Source organism: Copadichromis virginalis, linkage group LG4 (genome assembly GCF_057382275.1).
Source record: "Copadichromis virginalis isolate Kocher_CV1m ecotype Utaka linkage group LG4, C_Virginalis_male_GT1.1, whole genome shotgun sequence".
In the NCBI taxonomy this organism is placed as follows: Eukaryota; Metazoa; Chordata; class Actinopteri; order Cichliformes; family Cichlidae; genus Copadichromis; species Copadichromis virginalis.
Window position 1 is genome coordinate 14,236,984 of NC_140621.1, and position 21,178 is coordinate 14,258,161.

Here is a 21,178-nt window from a genome sequence, read left to right on the forward strand (position 1 = left end):
CAGTCTTTTTGTGTTTTAGCTGCCTGCACGCTTCATGTTCCTGCTAAACATTTCCTAAAGCCTGTTATGCTACTATGATGCAAATGGTGCATCCAATTGAACTTAATTTTATGTCACATCTGCCATGACTTTATCGTCTCACTCATATTCCCATCAAAGTTATAATTCTGCACAAGTGTAAGTCTCTCACAGTTCAGGTATTTTATATTTTTGGTACCTGTGCAGATGAATCCCATGACTCAGTTGAAACCCCAACTTTTCCTTTTGACACCATAAATTAACATTTGTGGGTCTGAGTGAAACATTATAGGAACTAAGGATTATAATGCAATTTAAATATTGCTGGGGTGAACAGCATTCAAGGCCTAACTTTAGAGGAAGACCGTCATCCATTCCTATCAGCATGTATTATCATATATTACCCATTTTTCCGCAGCATTTGTCTGAGTTTTAATTAAAATGGAAGCTCTGCCAAACATCTGCAAAGCTGTTACAAAAGTTTGTTGTTTGCTTTTTTTATATTAGTGATATTCATTGATTTTTGAATAAGAAACGTAAAGCAGAGTTGTTGAAGGGTTAATTTAGGTACTAAGTTTTAAAAGTTATTTTTAAAGTGAGCAATTATTGACAAAAACCTAAACAACTAGGTTTGGGTTGATGAGGTTAGCCATAAAAAGTGAGACCGTACCATTTTTTATTGGCAGTGATTCTATGTAGGGATATTGTTAAAGTAGAAATTAGGTAAAAGAGCGCTATATTAAAAAGTAACTGCTATGACCTTCTATAAATAGATTTTAATGTATGTCTATCTATGTATTATTATATTTGATTCATTTTTCGTGAAGTAAATGTAAAAAAAAAAAAATAAGTAGAATTAAAGCTGCAAGCAGTGACGAGAGGGCCCTCGCACCCCAGCGCATCAAGCTAAGCCCAACACCTACGCCCAGCAGGCAGCGATGGAGATTACCATCCAATCTGATGTCCCACTGACGCATATCATGAGTAGAACCACCAGTTAAAATTTTATCTCGTTCAATGATGATTATAACCCACTTTGCATTTCCTCTTCCCACTAGGCACTGCTCTAACCATTACTGACAAATGGCACATGAATCGGTTCGGGGCTGGACTCTCATTCTGCCTGTTAAGTTTGGGAAAGTTTTGGGAAAGCCAAGTGTATCTTTTAGTTACAACAGTTAAATGCTTCTTCTGATCATGTGATTGAAGGTCGACGTGTCGCCATGACCACATGGTTTCACAAAACGTGAAAAGCTTTGCAATTTAGCATCATCAAGGTCTTTAGATTTCACCCGTTGAAGATCACGTGAATGTGATTAAATCCCTAGGAGGAGTTCGTTAAAGTACGAGGCCTGAAAACATCTTGGCATTTTACATAAGCCTGCCAAATTTCAGACACATAGATGAAACATAGAGTAGGGGGTGGTCTTTTGAAATTTTGTATGGGGTGCTGTGGAGCTATTTTGCAATATTCCATGAAAACGACCATATAACAAGAAAGCCTTCCTCACATTGGAGGTTTACACCTATAAAAAATCAATTGAGGATTAATGATTCGATATCACTTTATTCAAGCTAAAATCGATCTGAATCGGAAAATCTCTGGGCTAAACTCGGCTAACTTTGTTATAGCGGTAGTTTAGTGCTCTTCATTATGGGGGCCGTTTGTAAACTGAAACATGCTGGAATTAACAGCAACATTTTTCCACTTTTAGCTCAAAACCTTACAAAAACATGTTTTTTCGAGTCATTTTTTACAACATTCACTAAAATATTTGTAGCTTTTTATGTTTAAAACACAATTTTAAATGTTAACTTTAACCTGCTTATGGTGGAGTCTGACAACTCTCGAAGAGCAGTGCACAGTCTGGACAGTGGGAGGTTCCTAAGTATACTGCACAGCATCTTTGGGCTGATTGATGACAGGATCACAGGTAGAGGTATTCAGTTTACAGTTATTTATATTTATTTATAGTAAAATGTCGATAAAATGGTGGCAAGTAAACTAAATCTCCAAATCATCACTATCACCCTGTAAATACTCTCCAATTTGGCACAACCCAGAATTCTTATTATACAATAGCCCTGTCCACTTTCCAATATGGGAGCACAAAGGAATCACTCACCTCCACCAGCTCTTTCAAAATGATTAAATCATATCCTTCAGTACATTTGTCCAGGAGAACAGAGTTGGGAATGAACAATATCTTCAATACAAACAATTAAAATCTATAATTAAATCCAAGACATGTTGTGAGTGTAACTGTCTGTCATTCAGTCTTCACTACATTTGACAAAGACAAAGAAAGCGTTGTCGGCATGGAAGAGTGGATTGAGGGGACTGCCTGTTTTTCTTCGGTGCACCTTGGATGAAAAAATTAAATGTAATTCCTCAATCTTACTTTTTTTGCTTAGGCTCACTCTCACACCTTAACACATGTAGCTTATCTGCCTAAAACAAATTCCTATGTTTGGCATGGCTCAGATTGCTTCAGCATGTACGACTTGAATGGTGACAATGCCATCTCTAGAGAGGAGATGCTCGATTTTCTGAAGGAGAGGCTCATCAGACGGCCCAATGAGGACCCTGACGAAGGAATCAAAGACCTGGTGGAGATCATACTGAAAAAGATGGTGAGCTGTTTGCTGCACAGATAAAACTGTTTTCACGTGGTTTTCCAAAAAATAAAAATATTTAAAAAATTCTCAGGTCTGTAAATAATTTACCAGCTCTGCCAATGGTGCTTCCTCCCACAGGACTATGATCTTGATGCCAATGTGGTCGTTTTGGCCCAATCAAAGGCTCATTATGACCAGAAACAGTAATGGAGGGCTCCTCAGCCTCTTCCATTTTGCCTTTAGGGTTCTCCCAAGTGTGTGGTCCAAAGGAGAAATCTGACTGCAGTGGTCTGATGTGCTGCTTGTCTCTATTTGAGAAGGTCTATTTGCACCTTGAATCCACTTCTCGCTGTGTCAGCACAGGTATTGTGTAAAGTCCCTATTTTATCCTCTGTCAGTAAAACCCTATGTTGACTTTTAGGTCCATAGTAATGATGTTCTTGGGGAGGTAATAGCAGAAGAGTAAAGTCTAAATAGCAGCTGATGTTTGAAGTTTCCCTTGTATTGTCATTTCCAGAGGTTTGTTTGCGTGTGAGGTTGTTGTCGTCTGACGTGGTAGTTTTTTCTGATGAAGAAGGCTCCTCTTGCGTGTCCTCTTTCTGTGTAAAAATCAACATCATTTAAAAAGATCCCAGTCAAATTAAAAGAAAAGTGCCAAAGGGAAATTGTGGAAATGTACAAAGAAACAATGAAAAGATGTAAAGTGACTAGTTGTGTGTGTGTGTGTGTGTGATTATCTTAGCTTAGGTTTGCTCGGACTAAGGTGGAACTAAGTTGTTGTTTATTGGAGTGGTGGATTTTGTGAAGCAAAATCTAACCTATAGGTATAAAATTATACGGACTTAGCACATGTGCAGCACACCACCATAGAAACTTTTCTCACCCATGTGTCGCTTTGCTGAACTGAAACCAAATTATTCCGAAGGTTCTTCAGACTTTGCCAGTTATGCATAACGAACAGTTTCTGGAACTTTACAAAGTAGACCTCTGTGAACTCCTCAGCAGGATACTCATCCAGGGGCCTATACTCATCTACAGCTCCATAGAGGGCAAACAGCTGAATCAAGTTATAACCCCAATTTCTGGGACCCCTTGAACCATCAGATAACGACTCTCTAGATTTATGGTGTACACCTGCAAATAATGCAACACTTCACTGCGGTACACTGGTGCGAAAATGTTTGTGTGAAAACTGTAAATAGTGGCTATATTTATCGTCCATATTGTACATTTTACAGTGGTGGCACATTTCTGCGGAGACATTTTGGACTGTTTAACCCTTCTGAAACTTTTGAATGTTTTCCCAAAGTTTTGGGGATCATCAAGATGAGCTGTGGTGGATGTGAGACGAGGCGTTTTGTTCTTTGCAGTCACCAGTGGTTTTCTCATTGGAACACTTCCATGGATGCCATTTATGTCCAGTCTCTTTCTTATTGTTTAATCATGAACTCTGACTGAGGCGAGTGAGGACTGCAGTTCGTTAATGTTGTTCTGGGTTCTTTGTGACCTCCTGGATGAGTCATCGATGCACTGAATGTTGGTAGGCCAGCCACTCCTGGTAAGGTTCACGACTGTTACAAGTTCTTTTCCAATTGTGGTTAATGGATCTCACTGTGGTTCACTGGAGTCCATAAAATCTGGAAGGGAGCAAATGCTTTTTTAACAACAATGTAAGTGACGTTCCCCTGTAGCAGGGGGCGTCTCACACCTTAAGATACCCTCTTTTGGTCATATATTTCTAAACAGAGGCATCTTCATATCTTAACTGATTTGACTGCTGACCTGGCACACACAGACCACATCGATCGACTATGAGTTTGTCACACACTTGATGTTAGCTTGCTTGAAGTGTTGAACACGAAAAAGAAAACTATGTGGAAAATTATGTTTAGCAATCAAATTCAATCCATAACTGTCACTTTTAAAAACGCAAAAAAATGCTTTTTACACTGCCCCTTGAAGCTAATATCCCTGAACAAGGTGAGATAGCCTAGCTAACAAAACACCTAGCAGTATCATTTCAGCAAAATGATTGAGTTTTGTTGAGTTGAACAATTTTTAGTTAAATGTTGGCCCGTTCTGTGTGTTGTTCTATTTTTGTATTTTTTTTAACAAAATGAATGCTGTTGTAAATTAAATGGCCCAGGTGTGTAGTTGACACAGACCAAATATGAAGCTGATCTGATCAAATTCCTAGGAGTTCGCAAAAGTACAACGCCTAGAAATGGCAAAATCGGTGCTAAAATCTCACATTCAATTCAAAATGGTGGACTTCCTGTTGGGTTTGCGTTGATGGGCCCAATTACTTTTTTGTTCGTCTTGGTATGTTACACGTCTGTGCCAAATTTCATTCATGTAGCTCAAACTATGTGGTCATAGGACTTTATTTAACAACGCATAGGTGGCGCTCTAGAGCCATTTTGCACCACGCATATGCGAAACTATTAAAATACCAATTTCTTTTTACCAGACCTGACACGTGTGCAACATTTCTTTATTTTTTCTCTGTTTTTAAGTATGTTAAAGCCCTCAAAAAGCCACTTGTTTTGTCTGAATAATAATAAACGAGCAATTCCAGTAGGGTCTTCGTACTTTTAGTGCCCGGGCCCTAATTACTGAAATAAAAACCAAAACAGAATGTCTAAAGACTTGAAAGAATCTGATCACCACGGGCACGCCCACGCTTCCCGGAGCGAGCACGTACTGTACAGACACTGAGAACAATACGTCAGTACGTGCTTGAGCCTGCCCGAAAATGTTCTCCCGTGTTGTCGGATTTCGAAGGAGCGCAAGACTTTGCGGTGAAATAATACATTTTTATCCGTGAGGAAACCAAAAGCAAACCGCATGTGTGGAAACTGAAGTTATTCGCAGTTCCATTACTTGGTGAAACTGTGATTTTGGCTGGCTCGACAGGGAAGTTTGTGTGATCGTTTTTCCCGGAGTGATGTCGAATCCTGGGAGTCGGAGGAACGGGTCCAGCATCAAAATCCGACTGACAGGTAAAAGCGAGAGCGAAAGAAAGAGCTTACGGTGCACGTTTAAACCGGAACTCAGTGTTTGCTCGGTAACGTGTTGATTTTAGCAAACCCAACGAGACAACGCGAAGTGTCTTTGAGCCTCTCGAGTCTGCTGTTCGCCCAAACATCCGGTTTTTGTGTGGCAAACACCAGCCGAGTGCTAGCTTGTTAGCTTAGATGCTAAGTAAATTACCGAGAGGACAGCCGAGGAGCTGTTCACTGTCCTGTGCGTTTTGCAGCTGAGACAGGCGACTAGTCCGCTAGTCGTGGTGAATGCCGACGCTTGAAAGCCACGCTCAGAAACTTTATCAACCACTAACAGTGGCTTCTTAGCCTGCTAGCTAATAGTAACATTGTGGTTAATGTTGACCGCTAGCGCTTGCTAGCTACACCCTTTTTGGGGGGTGCTGACCACCAGCCGAAACCTCCGCTTCAGCCGAATGCGGCGAGCTCTGTAACGCTGGGGAGAGAGCAAATGTGGAGCGGCAGCCTGTATGAAAATTGATCTCCCGCTAGATTTGACATCCTAGTCCGGATTACCAATGAGTATCGATTGGCATTTCGCTGCTGTGTCAGCTGTAGCTGCACAAATGTCGGACTCGTTGAACTTGTCCCCACTGAAGGAAGTGCAGCATGTTTGTTCTTCAGGGGTCATTTATTCAACCGAATTGAGATAAAAAAAAATTATTTTTCAGTTTCCTGTAGGTCATATAGAAGTTTCCTCCTCCGCTCCACATACAGTCACAGCTGGAACAAAGGTTCCTACTGTTGATAATGTAACCCCACTGGGCATCCAAGGGCCTCTATTCAAATGGAAATGACCCATCTGAGCCGCTGAGCAGACGCCTTGTCCCCCTAAGTCAAAACTGAGCAATGACACACACTAAAATTTGCTTTCCGTCAGACTAAATATTTCTTTGTGTGGTTTTTATGGAACATTGCAGCAGTGTACTGCAAAGGTATGATTGTGATGGATGTCTTTTAAAGCAAATGCCTGTCAGCACTGATGTGGTGAAGTGCTGTCTGAAAATGCACCCCACATGCTGTTTACTTACTGACTCTTCCTCTCAGAGTGGATTTCAAGAAGGAAGGGCGGGAATCAGACCAACGGATCTAGCACACTTCGTCACTTATCCCACTGTTTATACATTTCAGGTTGAGGTTATCTGCGCTTGACGTTATCACTGAGTCTCACTTAGCCACGTAGATCTGCAAAAGAACAGTTCATCGCTCCTTTTGTTTGAAATAATAACAAAGGACTGATGTCACTCTTGACATTCAAGAGTGACATCTGTGATCAAAATAGATTATGTCATTGTATCAACTGTAAGCGGGTATTTTATATACTACTAAGATTGGTAGATTAACTGATAACAAATCATTTTAATCAGAATCAGTTAAAACACTGCAGTCATCTGGGATTATAATAGATCGTGTCCTCTTATGATAAAGTTTACTGTAAGCGACTCTGGTAAAATAAGCTCTACAAGAAGTATGTTATCGTAAAGTGTTTCATCAGGTGAGTTAAAATGAAAGCAAGCAGAGAAGGTATGTGTGTGTAAACTTGTATGCAACCAGAGATTATTGCCCCTGACTGTGCCCCGCCTCCACAGGTATGAGTGGAATTCTAATTGGGTAAGGAATGTGCAATGAGCCAATGGGAGTGCAATGCTGCCAGGCTGGCCAGCTCTGTTCAGTCTGCCAGAAAGAGTTGGTTGTTTCCCCCCCTTAACATCAGTATATCTGGAAAGCGTGCACGTGTGTGTGTGCAGTAGGGACATAAGCATGTTTGACACTGGGTCAGATCTGAGAGACTTTGTTGTGTTTACAAGTGATTGTTGTGTCTTCCTGTGTTCGTTATCTTTTTCTTAAGCTTAAGTATTGCTTTGAATAACACGGAAGACCTAAGTAAGTGAAATACTTAATGAAAACAGGGGGAAAAAATGTAAACTATTTTGAAACTTGTGTAATGCGGTATAGACATTTGTTTAGGAAGCAAAAGGATACTGGTTGAATTCCAGCCAGAGACACACGAATCCCTGGGTTTGCATTAGGTTGGGCATCTGGCATAAAACTCTACCAAATCAACCTAGTGCATCCACCGCTTGTGAGAAGGGAACAGTCAGAAGTAGCTTCTGTATTGAAACCAATGTATAACCAAATTATTTATGTCATACACAGTGTTAAATATTTTGAAAAAAAAGCACCAAATGTTTGATCATACGCTAATTTTGTGAGTTTTGATACCAAAAACTTGCAACTGCAGTAATATTTTAAAAAATAAATAAATAAAATAACTAGCTGTAGTGTATCTCTGGTTTTTGAGCTTGTGAAACATAACATTTGAATGCAAAAATATGGTCAAGGCAAGATGCAGAACATAAGTAGGTCAAAAATGGTGGAGAAAAGGGTGTTTTTGTTTGTGTTTTATTGTGGAAAATGCCATGAAAGGAATTAAAGAATCAGTCATTTAGTAGGATAAAGTTAGTGGACGCAACACGTGCCGCTCAGGTTTTGGTGCCAGTCAGTCGGATTGAGTGCTTAACTTGCCTGAGCTGCAATACCGGGCAGCATCAGGACAAGAGGTTACTTGAGAGGGAAGGGGTGAAGGAGCTGAAAAGAGGAGGACAAAAGTGCGAGGGAATGAGGAACAATCAAAGAAAAGGAGAAAAAAAGCAGTGAAATAAAAATGAGTGTTTGTGTGATGGATACAACAGAGGAGAGAAGGGGGGAGTCCGATTCATGCTTACTTAGGAAGCAGCATAAGCATTTCTAATCCCTTCACTTACTAAGCTTGCAGTATGTGCAGAAACACATTTACAGAAAAGCATGCAAAACAGGATGTAGAAACATGGATGAAGAGGTTAAAGAGCCTCAGCGTCCACTTATTCTTCATTACAGAACCATTGTCTGGGTGTTTGTGCAAGCCCTTCTGTTGTCCTGCGTCTGTGTACTGCAGGCTACTTGTTATTAAGCAGGTGTGATATTTGCTCACATGTCCACCAACCACTGCTTTGTTTTTGTTGCCGAAAGAAGAAGGTCATACAGGAAATGACATCATCATAAGCTCACGAGTTGTTCTGCTTGTAAGGCTGCGGGCGCTTGCTGAGACAAGAAAGTCTAGACCGCTCGAAGTTTGTCAGCATTCATCATGTTTTTTGACTCGAGCTGTGATCAAAGTGCAAAGAGATTGCACTACCTTGGCTTCGTTACCGGAGCACTCGGCCATTAATGGTGATTTAGGAAGCTTTAATTAGGCGCTGCAGTTGTGCATTTCTGGTCATTATCCAAAGAATATCTGGTGTCAAAGAGGTGTAGAGCAAGTTTGCTAACGTCTGTAGGAGATGGTTGATGTGATTTTTAAATTCCTTATGTAGCTGACTGACTGGTGCAAAAGAGGCTCACTTTTTCTTCACCTCTCTCAAACTGTTTCTGCTTGTCCCATCAAGATTGGATGAATAGAACCCCCGCCATCACTACCCTACTGACTGTCTAGCTTTTTCATACTTTTTTTTTTAAACAGAAAGGCAGTAAATGCAAATAAAAAGAAAGGGAAATGACAGTGGGGAAAGAAACTGAGAACCAGCTGAGCTGTTAGGCTGTAAGCTCTGTGTGTTTTTTACCAGCCATGACCTTCGCAGAATGAGGAATTTCCTGAGATGCTGAGAAAGGTCCTGTCACACATTCAGGGCCACAGAAGAGCAAGTCAGAAAACACATTGTGGGAAGAATTGGTGAATAGCACAGCAGGGACAGCGACAGAGGCTTCCTTTACTTCCAGTCTGAAATAGGTGGCAGACTTTAGAAACTCGATTCCCTCCCTTTCCTCACACACTGCGTTTCTTTCATTACGTCTGTAGAAAAGATGAAGTCTCAGTGTGGAATGTGTGAGTCAGGAGGAAAGGATTGGAAGAGGTTGACAGGGAACAGGGAAGGATATCCTGAAGCCATTCTCCATTGGTTAATCACAGGAAATGGACTAGGCAACACCAGACACGTACGTGCCACTCTGGTCACCACATCCTAAACCACTGACTGCCTGACTAACTTCCTAGATAGCCGTCTGGGCCAAACCGAATCAAAAGGCAGTTTAGGTGTGTGGCAGATCAGTTAAGATCTAAGGTTGTTTTCCCCTGACGGTACCAGCAGTACTTAACTCTGAAATGTTCCCAGTGTCTCACCAGCATTGTTCAGTTAGTGTAGATTGGATGGAGGACTTTTGAGATTATCTTTATTAATATGCAGAATACTTTTTTTAAAATCAGCTTCTAAAGAATTAATTACACTGATCTAGTCCAGTGCCTGGGGTAATAAATGAAAATATTGCTTTATCAGGTCAGCAGCGTGAAGCTCAAAGATTAAATCTATTAATGGACACAAAACAAGAAAAGCACCAAATCTACATGTTGAGGAACGCAAATATTTGGTCATTTGGGTAAAAAAAGAAGGGCAAATAATTAAGGGATCATCAAAGTAGACTAAGTGCAGAGTCAGCTTATTTCAACTTGCCATGAAAGGTAATTTAAAGTTTCGGTAGATGTGTAATGAAGGCCACAAAACCCCTCAGATGTGTGGGATGACTCTCCTACCCACTTCATGCACCCATTGCTCCCCTGCCAAGCTCCATGCAGGTGATTGATTGGGTTACACATTCTAACTCAGATCTGATTTTGACCCCCCCACCCCACCCCAATTCATTTTAATATGAAAATGAACAACAGAGAGATGAAGCCACATTATTTTTCTAAGGTTCTGTCAGGCTGTCTTGTTTTTGGCCACAGAGCCGTTTATCTTAATTACGTGTCATGTCAAACAGTTTGAGCTGAAACTAGCACAAGAACTCATAAATACTTTCTGGCGACCTTTATGTTGGTCCATAGTGGTGTGTATTTTTAATATTTAAAGAATAATCAAAAAATAAATAAATTGCTGACATTGCAGTCCAGCTCAAGAAATGTGCTGTTCATGTTAGATTTTGCATTTACTTCCTTAAAATATCAGTGTGACTGTGAATCACTAGACTCACACTGACATTCTGCAGTAACACAGGAGTAAATGTGCAACACGACACCAACGGAAATCATACTTTATCCACACATAACCTATATGTTGTCAATAACCCAGTACAGTGGCTTAACTGTGGTTTTTTTCTGCATTGACAGCAGAGGCTAGAGGCATTGGGACAGCTGTGTTTGCCTGCACGTAGTCACTTTCACTCAAGCTGTTAGTTGTTAGTTGTAGCTGTTAGTTAGTGCAGCTTTAGTGATTTCCACTCTTCAGTGCCTTCCAAAGCAAACGATTACTAATTATGGCAGAAAGTGCTGTTTGTGCATTTGTGCTGTTGCCCACGTAGTCATGACATGGAGTGTGTGGATTCTTCTTTTCCTAAAAGCTAAAGTTAAAAATGACTAAAACTAAGTTTAGGTCTGCCGTCGTCTGTGACGGGAAGAGAAGCCAGAAATACTACAGTGTCTTCTGGACGCTGATGGTGACTAAATGAAGCTAGCCCAATACATTCTTCTTTTTTTAACCTTTAGAAATGTTAGCGCACCGGAAGAAGATGATAATCTAATCTTAAGCATACTGACTGTTATGACACGCTGAAATAAGAGATGAAACATCAGGACAGTTAACTAAAAAAAGCGGAACTTTGAAGGTCCTTTTTAATGCACAGTGATCAGCTGATCTTTACAGATAAGTGTGTCAAACAGCAAACACAAAGCTCACATGCAGTCAGAACAAAAACCTTACTGTTTCTTTACAAAGCAGAGCTCACAGGTATACACCCTACACTTTACTTACCAGCCCAAATAAAAACACTGCATATAAATTTGACAAAGGCCCAGTGGACTTGAAGTGCAAACATTATCCGTGTTGATTACAGCTTACCTTTTGAATTGCATTGCATCAGCTGTGAAAACCAACATGCAGCTTGTTTTTGTTCTGCCCTGAAACAAACACTTGAGTGTATTTCTAAAAAAAAAAAAGAAGAAGAAGAAAGAAATAGCTGTAAAGTTGTTGCTCTCTTGTGTTTTCAGTGTTAGAGGAGAGCTAGCCTAGGGTGTCATATGCCAGCTGTCTGGGGAAACAAATAACCAGACTTTGTGTACACCCACGTACATGATAAACAACAGTTTGCACACACTTACAAATTCTCAGAGTCTTGGTCAGATTGAGCTCTGCTCTCTGACTCTACAAAGATGGTGTGGGTATAGAAAGTGGTCTCCTGCTTTATCCGTGGGTGGTCTTTCAGCGTGTGTCTGTCTTTGTGCCTTTTGCCTGACACTAGCCTGTACTTCTCTGTCCGTGTCATATCCACTTTCATGACCGTCCTCTGGCATTCATACATTTATCCTGACCCACATTCTTTCCCCTCAGATGCGTCCTCTGTGTCAGCCTACGTGCTGTGATATTACATATATTTGTGTAATTTTTTTCTCCTTTCTCTTGCAGTATTATGTGCCAAGAACCTCGCAAAGAAAGACTTCTTTCGTAAGTACTCTGATTGTGATCTTTTTCACATGCATATTTCTGGCATTATAAAGAGCCCGTGTGACATAGGAGCGACTGTGAAAACAGAGTGCCATTGATGTTGCTCATTTGCTGTTCTGAGGGATAACTGTTGACCTGTGGTAGCGCTGGAATACAACAATGACCCTGACTGTCACCCCACAATCAGGGGTTTGTTTAAGGCTGCAAAGCTTCTCCGAGTGTGCCCAGTTTTGTTCTTGGTCAGAATTTGTTAAAGGCTGCCTGGATTAGAGTCTTCATTTCCTGTCAGATTAGATGGTGAATCTCAAGTACTGTTAATAAGAATGGCAAACAAACTGAATTTCCTGTTTGTTTTTAAACTGCAGGCCAGTATGAGTCTAGATACAAATACAACAACTCCATTTATGTTAAATGTTTTAACATGGAGATCATGTTTATGAGAAGCACCTAAGCCACTTTGGATTTTGAGAGACTTTATGGGCAACAGATTTTTAATTACAAGTTTTTGTGTGCAGGTCTGCCAGATCCTTTTGCCAAAGTCGTGGTGGACGGATCAGGTCAATGCCACTCTACAGATACAGTAAAGAGCACACTGGACCCCAAATGGAATCAGCACTATGACCTGTGAGTCTCGTCCACAGCTCTAAAAACAAATCTACTATACGTTTGCAGTAAAGTAATTTCTGCTTAGGTATAGATATTTAAAATGAATTATAATTAGTTTAACATAGCCATCCATCCATTTTCTACCACTTGTCTGTGTTCAGGTCACGGAGGCAGCAGTCCTCTGTCGTGCGTTTTAAACAGAATAAAATAAAACAACAGTTTTTGACTTCTTGTCTTATATCAGCACAGATGTGCTGGTGTTGTCTGAGTGGCGACACCTATCATTCATGAAAAGACATTAGCGGCTGCCTGTGCCTTATCACAGGGCATGAGTAGAAGTGACTTTTAAAGACATTACCGGCAGCACACAAAGCAATAAACGCACCAGGTATACTGGGGACTCAAACAGAGAGACCCAGGCTCCCCTTGCCCCAGCCACCTCTTCCCAGTCACCACCAGGCGACACTGAGTTATTCCCAAGCCAGCAGGTTGGACCCAGCAGGTTCTGGGTCTAACCTGAGGCCTGGTGTCCAGGAGGCATCCTTTTCAGATGCCCGAACCATTTCTTTCGATGTGGAGTAGCAGTGGCGCTATTCTGAATCCCTCTCAAACGACTCAACTCCTCACCCTGTCTCTAAAGCCTGCATTATGCTCTGTTGGGGACACGGACTGCTGGAGACCCTACAGCCAAATATTCATTCCTGTTATACTTCTTTGAAGTACGCTGCCTTGATGGGATGCGTCATTGGTGGATTGTAATGTAAATTCTCTGCAGGTGAATCTGTGCGGTTACAAAAAACAGGCAGGTACGTGGATGCCTGAGCTGATCCTCACACTGACTGTCTGATGATGAGTTTGACGTCACTGGGACCCAAACAGATCCTAGCAAACTCACAGACACAGAAAGTATGAAATCTGTTTAAGTGAGAGGCTAGCCACCCTTCGAAGGAAACTAATTTCTGCTACTGGTGTCCGCCACCTCATTCCTTCGGTCACTACCAAGAGCTCATGACCATAGGTGAAGGTAGGAGCATAGGTCAACCAGTTAATCAACAGGTTCAGTTTTAAGCTCAGCTCTCTTCATCACCACAGATCAGTACAGCATCTGCCCCCAATCCCCGCGTCAGTCTCACAGCTCTGGCTCTCTTCCACAGCATATCCTTTATCCCGTCTTCCTTCTCTCACCTCAACCGGTTGCAGCAGATGGCCGTCCCTCCCTGAGCCTGGTTCTGCTGCAGGTCTCTTCCTGTTAAAAGGGAGTTTTTGCTTCCCACTGTTGCCAAAGTGCTTGCTCATAGGGGGTCATGTGATTGTTGGGTTTTTCTCTGTATGTAATATCATAATATCATAGGGTCTACCTTGCAATTTAAAGCACCTTGAGGCAACTGTTCTAGTGATTTGGAGCTGTATAAATAAAATTGAATTGAACTTGTGAAGACCTGAAGACACTTAAACTCCTCCACTTTTGGCAGCAACTCATCTATTCTTTGTCATTTTAATTGATTTTCAGTTATATGTAAATGTAACAACTCATTAAAGATGCAGAAGATCTACAGATGTTGATTGTTTCATTCATTCAGATCTTTGACCTTTAAAATGGCTCGCCTTTATAAAAAGCTGGATTAAAGAGACCTGTTGCACTTGTCACTTGTTTTGTTTTTTTAGCTACATTGGTAAAACAGACTCCATCACCATCAGTATATGGAACCACAAGAAGATCCATAAACGACAGGGGGCAGGTTTTCTGGGCTGCATACGACTGCTTTCTAATGCCATCAGCAGGCTAAAAGACACAGGATGTAAGGCCGTCATCTTTATCTACTGCTCTGATTTTAAATACACACATTTTCACACCATTTATTTAGTGCTGCTCTGTCAAGAAAATAAAAATGTATTTGCTTCCTGTTTCAGACCAGCGTCTAGATCTATGTAAGCTGAACCCCTCTGACAGTGATGCAGTGCGGGGGCAGATTGTAGGTAAGGCTGGACAGCGATGGAGCGTATGTACAGATTAGTCATATTGTTGCTTTTCTTTCACTGTGTGCATTTTCTGCACTCCCCCCTCTAACACGGCGTTAACTCTCTGACCTGTCCGTCCTCCTTGTTTACAGTGAGCCTGCAAACACGAGACCGCATTGGCAGCGGAGGCCCTGTTGTGGACTGTAGAGGACTGTTAGAAAATGATGGGTGAGTGTCACCAGATGTTAACCCTGCTAATATCACACCCTAACTTTTAAATACAAGACTGTTTGGATCTCATGTGATGTTACACAACAACCTGTTTTAGGTCAGAGGATTATTTTAGTTCTATTTGTTAAGTATTTGTCCCTCCTGCTGTCTTTGTTGCGCTGAGTTTGAAATAAAAAGCAGTTGACCCGTCATGTGATTCCAGTGTGTTTTTCTTTGTGCGTTTGTGTGTAGGCCTGTGTTTGAGGGGTGTTTCAGTGAAGAACCGCTGCCCTACTCCGACTCCACCGGTGCCGCGGGAGGCGGGAACTGTCGGCTCGACTCTCCCAGTCAGGAGAGCCGTCTTCAGACCCAGCGAATCAGAGGGCAGGACTCCAGAGGTCATGGCCACACCCCTCAGAACAGACCGCATGGACACCAACCGCCTGACCTGCCAGAGGGATACGGTCAGTGATGAACTCCTGTTGTGGCTATAGATATTTGTTTAACCTAAACCTCACATAGTCCATTTAATGGCTTTCTTTTCTTGTTAAAACAGAGCAGCGAACAACAGTGCAGGGCCAGGTGTACTTCCTCCACACACAGACAGGCGTCAGCACCTGGCATGACCCCCGGATACCACGGTATGACTATGCTGCACTTCATTTAGTCCAAGCATAACTGGAAAAGAGGTGAAAGCCTACAAAGAGACTTAGCCACTGCATCTGCAGACTTAACACACCCTTAAAGTACTCTACTCTCAGGGTTATACTCAGGATTGTATAAAATTTTTCTAAAGGCTTTACAAGAAAAGTCTGTTTCTGTAAGTGAGTGCATTCACATGTAGGTTTACATGTAATTTAAACTTTTCTTTGCATGTTGAGAGGGAGTTCTTCCTTCCTACTTTTGCTGAGTGCATGCTCATAGAGGACCATCGGATAGTTGGGATTATAACTCTAATATTGTACCTATTCTAAACTAGAGTGATATGGTTGACTTGTCAATACACTAAAATTAATGTTTTAAGCATTTGACTTATACACTCAGGCTAACATTTTAGGCCTTATCTACATCTTATATCATACTTTATCTACAAGTTATACTTTGTGTAGATACATCTTGTTTTATGATCTCATGATTTGTGCTAATGGGTGACTGTGACAGTTTTACACCACTTACAATTCTTAATTAGTAAGATTTATGGATGGTTTTGACAGTACGAACTGCCCCCGGTCATAAAAATGTCAGCAATATTAATTACTGCTAACTATAAATCTGTCATAACAGCCCATTACTTCTGACCCTATATGCTGACCTTAATCATAAACATGTCCAAATGACTGTGTTTTAAAGTTTATGATTCAAGGGTTACGTAAAGAGGGCCAAAAAAATGATGAAATTCAAGTGTTTTGTTTCACACTGAGGAAAATTTCAAAATCTGTTATGGTGAGGTACTGATCACAGTAAACATGTACAAGCATTTCTTCAACAAATGTTTTGGTTTTAATAAGGTTCTCAAAGTTTGTAGCCCAAAGAGGTTTAACAGTTTCTTCAAATTTGTGACCCGACACTAAATACACAGTTCGACCCTGTAATGAGCAGCGATATCTAAAAGAAGTGCATAAACACTTTGCTCCATGTGTCTTTAGAGCATGCCCGCTGTCTTTTTTATGCTCTTATTCAGCAGCAGATAAATAAAATAACTCTTAGTAGCTTTTCATGGGCCTTTGGGGTCCAAGTTTAGTTCAGTATGAGGATTATACTACTTAGTATGCATGTTCAGAACAGGTGGAAATGTGGTGCTCTGTCTCACTGTGTTTATCTGTTACTGGTGCAGGGATTTGGCCAGCGTGAGCTGTGAGGAACTCGGGCCTTTACCTGTAGGCTGGGAGGTCCGAAGCACCGTGTCTGGCCGGATCTACTTTGTGGACCACAACAACCGAACCACACAGTTCACAGACCCGCGCCTACACAACATTATCAGGTAAAGCATGGACCAATCTAATCTGCCACCGACCTACTAACGCTGCTGACTGGTGTGATATACAGAAACATGAGCTTATGGTAGATTTCACTGCTTATGCTGAATGGGGCTGTGTGTAATCCTGTGCGTATCGTTCTTCCACAACCTTATATTTCCCTTCTGTTCTCCTCCTCTACTTCTTCCCACCTCCAGTCAGCAATCACAAGTGAAGGAATCTTCCCAGGCCCCCCAGATGGATGTGGGGGGTGAGGAGGGGGGCGGTGGAGGAGTAAGTGGCGGCGGCGGAGGAGGAGGGGATGGAGATGTGGCAGCGCGATACGAAAGAGATTTGGTGCACAAATTAAAGCTGCTCCGCCACGAGCTGTCGCTGCAGCAGCCTCAAGCGGGACACTGTCGTATAGAGGTGTCCCGAGAGGAGATCTTTGAGGTGAGTGCAGGTGGAAGCGGAGGAAACACAGAAGCACTGGCTGTGAATATTAAATAACCGATTAACAAAAGAAAACTGATCTAAACCTGATAGCCTGTAATTAAAGCTGTGTGCGTTATACAGGAGTCATACCGGCAGATAATGAAGATGAGGCCCAAAGACTTGAAGAAACGGCTAATGGTGAAGTTCAGGGGAGAGGAAGGACTCGATTATGGTGGAGTGGCCAGGTAATTTGCTGCACGGTGCTTTTATCATCCTATCGTCCAAGTACCCAGTGCTAAGTACACGGTGACAGCTCTTTTAATGCCTGCGCTTAAATGTTAAATGTTACTGCAGTGTTTCCCACCGAGAATTTACAGGTAGTAAGGGGTAGTCTGACATACAGCTGTGAACTTAATTACTATATAATTTATAAATTTACCCCATGTTTTGAAAAAGTGCTACATCAACTGCTTGTACAAAAGACTGGATACAAAGACAGGATCTTGTATTTGATTGTTTTCACTAAAGTCTTGGTGCTACTTCATCTTTGTGATCATTGTGGTGTCTGTCTGCAGGGAGTGGTTGTACCTGCTGTGTCACGAGATGTTAAACCCCTATTACGGCCTGTTCCAGTACTCCACAGACAATATCTACACACTACAGATCAACCCAGACTCCTCCATCAATCCTGTGAGTACACACAAGTAAACCCACATAACGAACAATGCTAATAAGTCCCGACTCTGTGTCTCACACTGTCTTTCTTTTAAGGACCACCTGTCATATTTCCACTTTGTGGGTCGTGTGATGGGCCTGGCAGTTTTTCACGGTCACTACATCAACGGGAGCTTCACGTTGCCCTTTTACAAACAGCTGCTGGGCAAACCCATCCAACTCAACGACCTGGAGACCACCGACCCCGAGTTGCACAAGAGCCTCGTCTGGATATTGTGAGCAAAAGCACCAATAAATGAATCCTCTCAGCCTGGCGCAGGCAGACTGCTTAGTTTGTGTCCTGCGTGCTTGTCTACATAGTTTCCGTTTCAGCTTTTACTTTGATGTGTTGTGTGCAGGGAGAATGACATCACTTCAGTACTTGATCACACGTTCTGTGTAGAGCACAATGCCTTTGGGAAGTTCTCACAACATGAACTCAAGCCTAATGGTCGTAATGTCCCCGTCACTGAGGAGAACAAGAAAGAATATGTAAGGTAAATAACTCCACAGTAGTACTCTAAACTCTGTGTCGGATACAGAGTGTAAACATTACTTGCAAACGTCTGCCAGACGTTTACTTATTTTTTATTTTATTTTATTCATTTCAGACTTTATGTGAACTGGAGGTTTATGCGTGGAATTGAAGCCCAGTTTCTGGCTCTGCAGAAGGGGTTCAGTGAGCTCATCCCACAGCACCTCCTCAAACCCTTCGACCATAAAGAACTTGAGGTACGCGTTTGATACGTCAACAATATATTAGTACTTATTAAATATTTATATGACTTTTACCATATCTGCATGTTGGATTGGTAGTTTTGATTAAATTTCTTCTTCTAATCTGTTATCTAATTCATTATATCCATCTCAAACCCCTACCCACCACCCCGTCTCTAAATCTCTTCAGTTGATCATTGGTGGACTAGGAAAAATAGACCTTGCAGACTGGAAGACTAACACCCGTCTGAAACACTGCACAAGTGAAAGCAATGTGGTGCGGTGGTTCTGGCAAGCAGTGGAGGCTTTCAGTGAGGAGAGGAGAGGACGCCTCCTGCAGTTTGTCACAGGCTCCACCAGGGTCCCCCTACAGGGATTCAAAGCGCTGCAGGGTGGGTCATGCACTGGTACAAACACAACATACACCTTTTGGTTACACTTTGCTTCTGCTATTCCTTTGATGGTAACATTTAGTTCACTTTTTCAACACATAACTCATATACAAGGCCTTTAAATGCAAACTTTTTAACCCAAATTAGAACGATATTAGCTTCATGTGAGAATGGTTAGATGCACGTTTCAATCTGAAACCCATTAAAGAGTGTTGAGAGCTTTTTCTATTTAAAGTCTTTTCTGTGTACCAGAGCAGTGATAACTAGAATGTATGTGTGTAAGGCTCTACAGGTTCTGCAGGACCAAGACTCTTCACCATCCATTTGATAGATGCTAACACAGAAAACTTGCCCAAGGCTCACACGTGGTAAGAACCGATTTCTCTTAGTGTGTCTATATTTGTGTCAATTATTTTTTTGTTAGTGAAGTAATTCACTCTTTTCTGCCTCCAGTTTCAACAGGATAGACATCCCTCCCTATGAGTCTTACGAGAAGCTTTACGAGAAACTGCTGACTGCTGTGGAGGAGACCTGCGGCTTTGCTGTGGAGTGATGAATCTGCGCACACTTGGCCCTTGCACGTGCACACAGACTATGTGACATTTTACATATATGCACACACACACAAACCGAATATCAAGTATACACAAAGTATACAGAGCAGCCAAGCATCACAAGAACACACTCACTCTCCGGCGACACCTTCACCTCCCGAACCTGTTGGAGGTTAAAGGAGGAAGCACAGCGGGAGGAGAACATTTAAAAAAAAAAAAAAAGGACTAAAAATTTTTTCAAATGTTTTGAAGAAGCATTTTTATCCTTCTGTTTTAACAAGCTATGATGTCATCCTTCAGAATGTTTAACCACCGCAGCGAAGTCTCGGGACGGATTCAGCCAATCGGATACGAAGCCGGGAACATAGAAATCAGATTTGTGAAGAAGATGACAAAACAAAAAAAAGAAAAAAAGACAGAGCCTGTTTGTCTTTCTGCCTGACGAGTCGATTGATTGACTAGTATTCATGCTTCGTGTTTAACCACTGTCGTGTCTCAGAATGAGCGCATGTATGTACACGTGTTTGTCTGGGTGTGTGTGCATGTGAGAGAGTGCAGATCTATGTGTCTGCGTGTTTTTGCGTTTGTGTCAGGCATGACACTCGGTTACGCTGTAAAAATGATCAAATGAGCCTGCTCCTCTTTTTCTCTTTTTTTTTTTTTTAATCTTAATTCCTTTGTTTGTATCTGCGACCACTCTGATCCACTCTATTTTATTATTTATTACTAAGTGATTACTGACCAAGCTGCTATATGCTCTGCGTGGAGCCCACACTAATGTCCTCATCACCCCCTCCCCCATAGTTGAAGGGTCAATTCACATGCAAGTAACCCACAAAGTGGGTTCTATTGAATTTTGTTACATTTTTTTAACATTCGTATTACTGCAGAGAAATACTCCTTGTCATTGTATGAAACCTGCTAGTGTTTTTGGTGTTTTAAATGCCCTGTTACATCTGTTAAAAATGAAATCAAAGTGGCTTTCCCAAGCCTTAATTTAAAAAAATTCTAACTCTACTGATGTTATGGAGAGGTCATCTGGATTTGTTTTTTGTTTTTTTTAAACCGAGGATTGAAAGAACGTGTTTCTGGAATTCTGTATAGTTACATCTCCTAAGCCTTTTATACAAGTTTTAGCCCTCATTTTACCTGCTTTTTTTTTTTTTGTGGCCCTGATCCCCGCCCCTTTTTCTCTCCATAGCCTGAATGTTGGCAAGAAGTCATCGTCAAGACCATGAATGAGTTTCTTAGCAGTCATTAATGCTCCAAATTGAACGAAATCAGAAGCTTAGAAGTTGAGCAAGCAACATAGAAAGTTCTGTTTTAAATTGAAGACTGTTAATAAGCAGGACCATTTCAGTCTGTATTATCAAGGGTATGAGTTCACTGTGTAATGGATGCAGAAGTATTGTAACTTACTATGTACTAAACATTTATGAAAATTGCGTTGTAAATAAGATTATATTAAAAGAAATTACATTGAAAATA

General features: G+C 41.5%; 1 protein-coding gene and 2 pseudogenes across 2 annotated transcripts; 2 read left to right on the forward strand and 1 right to left on the reverse strand.

Annotated features, from left to right (window-relative positions):
• Positions 1 to 1,846: 1,846 nt before the first annotated feature.
• LOC146711040 (calaxin-like) lies at positions 1,847 to 2,712 on the forward strand (annotated as a pseudogene).
• A 1-nt stretch (position 2,713) lies between these two features.
• Positions 2,714 to 5,486, reverse strand: LOC146711041 (RNA-binding protein 48-like; annotated as a pseudogene).
• smurf1 (SMAD specific E3 ubiquitin protein ligase 1) lies at positions 5,360 to 21,178 on the forward strand. Of its 2 annotated transcripts, none has more exons than XM_085453724.1 (18): positions 5,360 to 5,639; positions 12,110 to 12,148; positions 12,664 to 12,772; positions 14,420 to 14,553; positions 14,666 to 14,731; positions 14,866 to 14,941; positions 15,176 to 15,387; positions 15,480 to 15,564; positions 16,758 to 16,904; positions 17,097 to 17,331; positions 17,455 to 17,558; positions 17,889 to 18,003; positions 18,085 to 18,263; positions 18,387 to 18,524; positions 18,639 to 18,759; positions 18,935 to 19,136; positions 19,420 to 19,504; positions 19,590 to 21,178. In XM_085453724.1, exons 1-18 carry the CDS (start codon positions 5,585 to 5,587, stop codon positions 19,687 to 19,689), a joined length of 2,202 nt encoding a protein of 733 aa, XP_085309850.1. In that variant the 5' UTR covers positions 5,360 to 5,584; the 3' UTR covers positions 19,690 to 21,178. The 2 variants fall into 2 exon arrangements, with proteins under 2 accessions (XP_085309850.1, XP_085309851.1); XM_085453725.1 differs by having other exon boundaries at positions 19,429 to 19,504.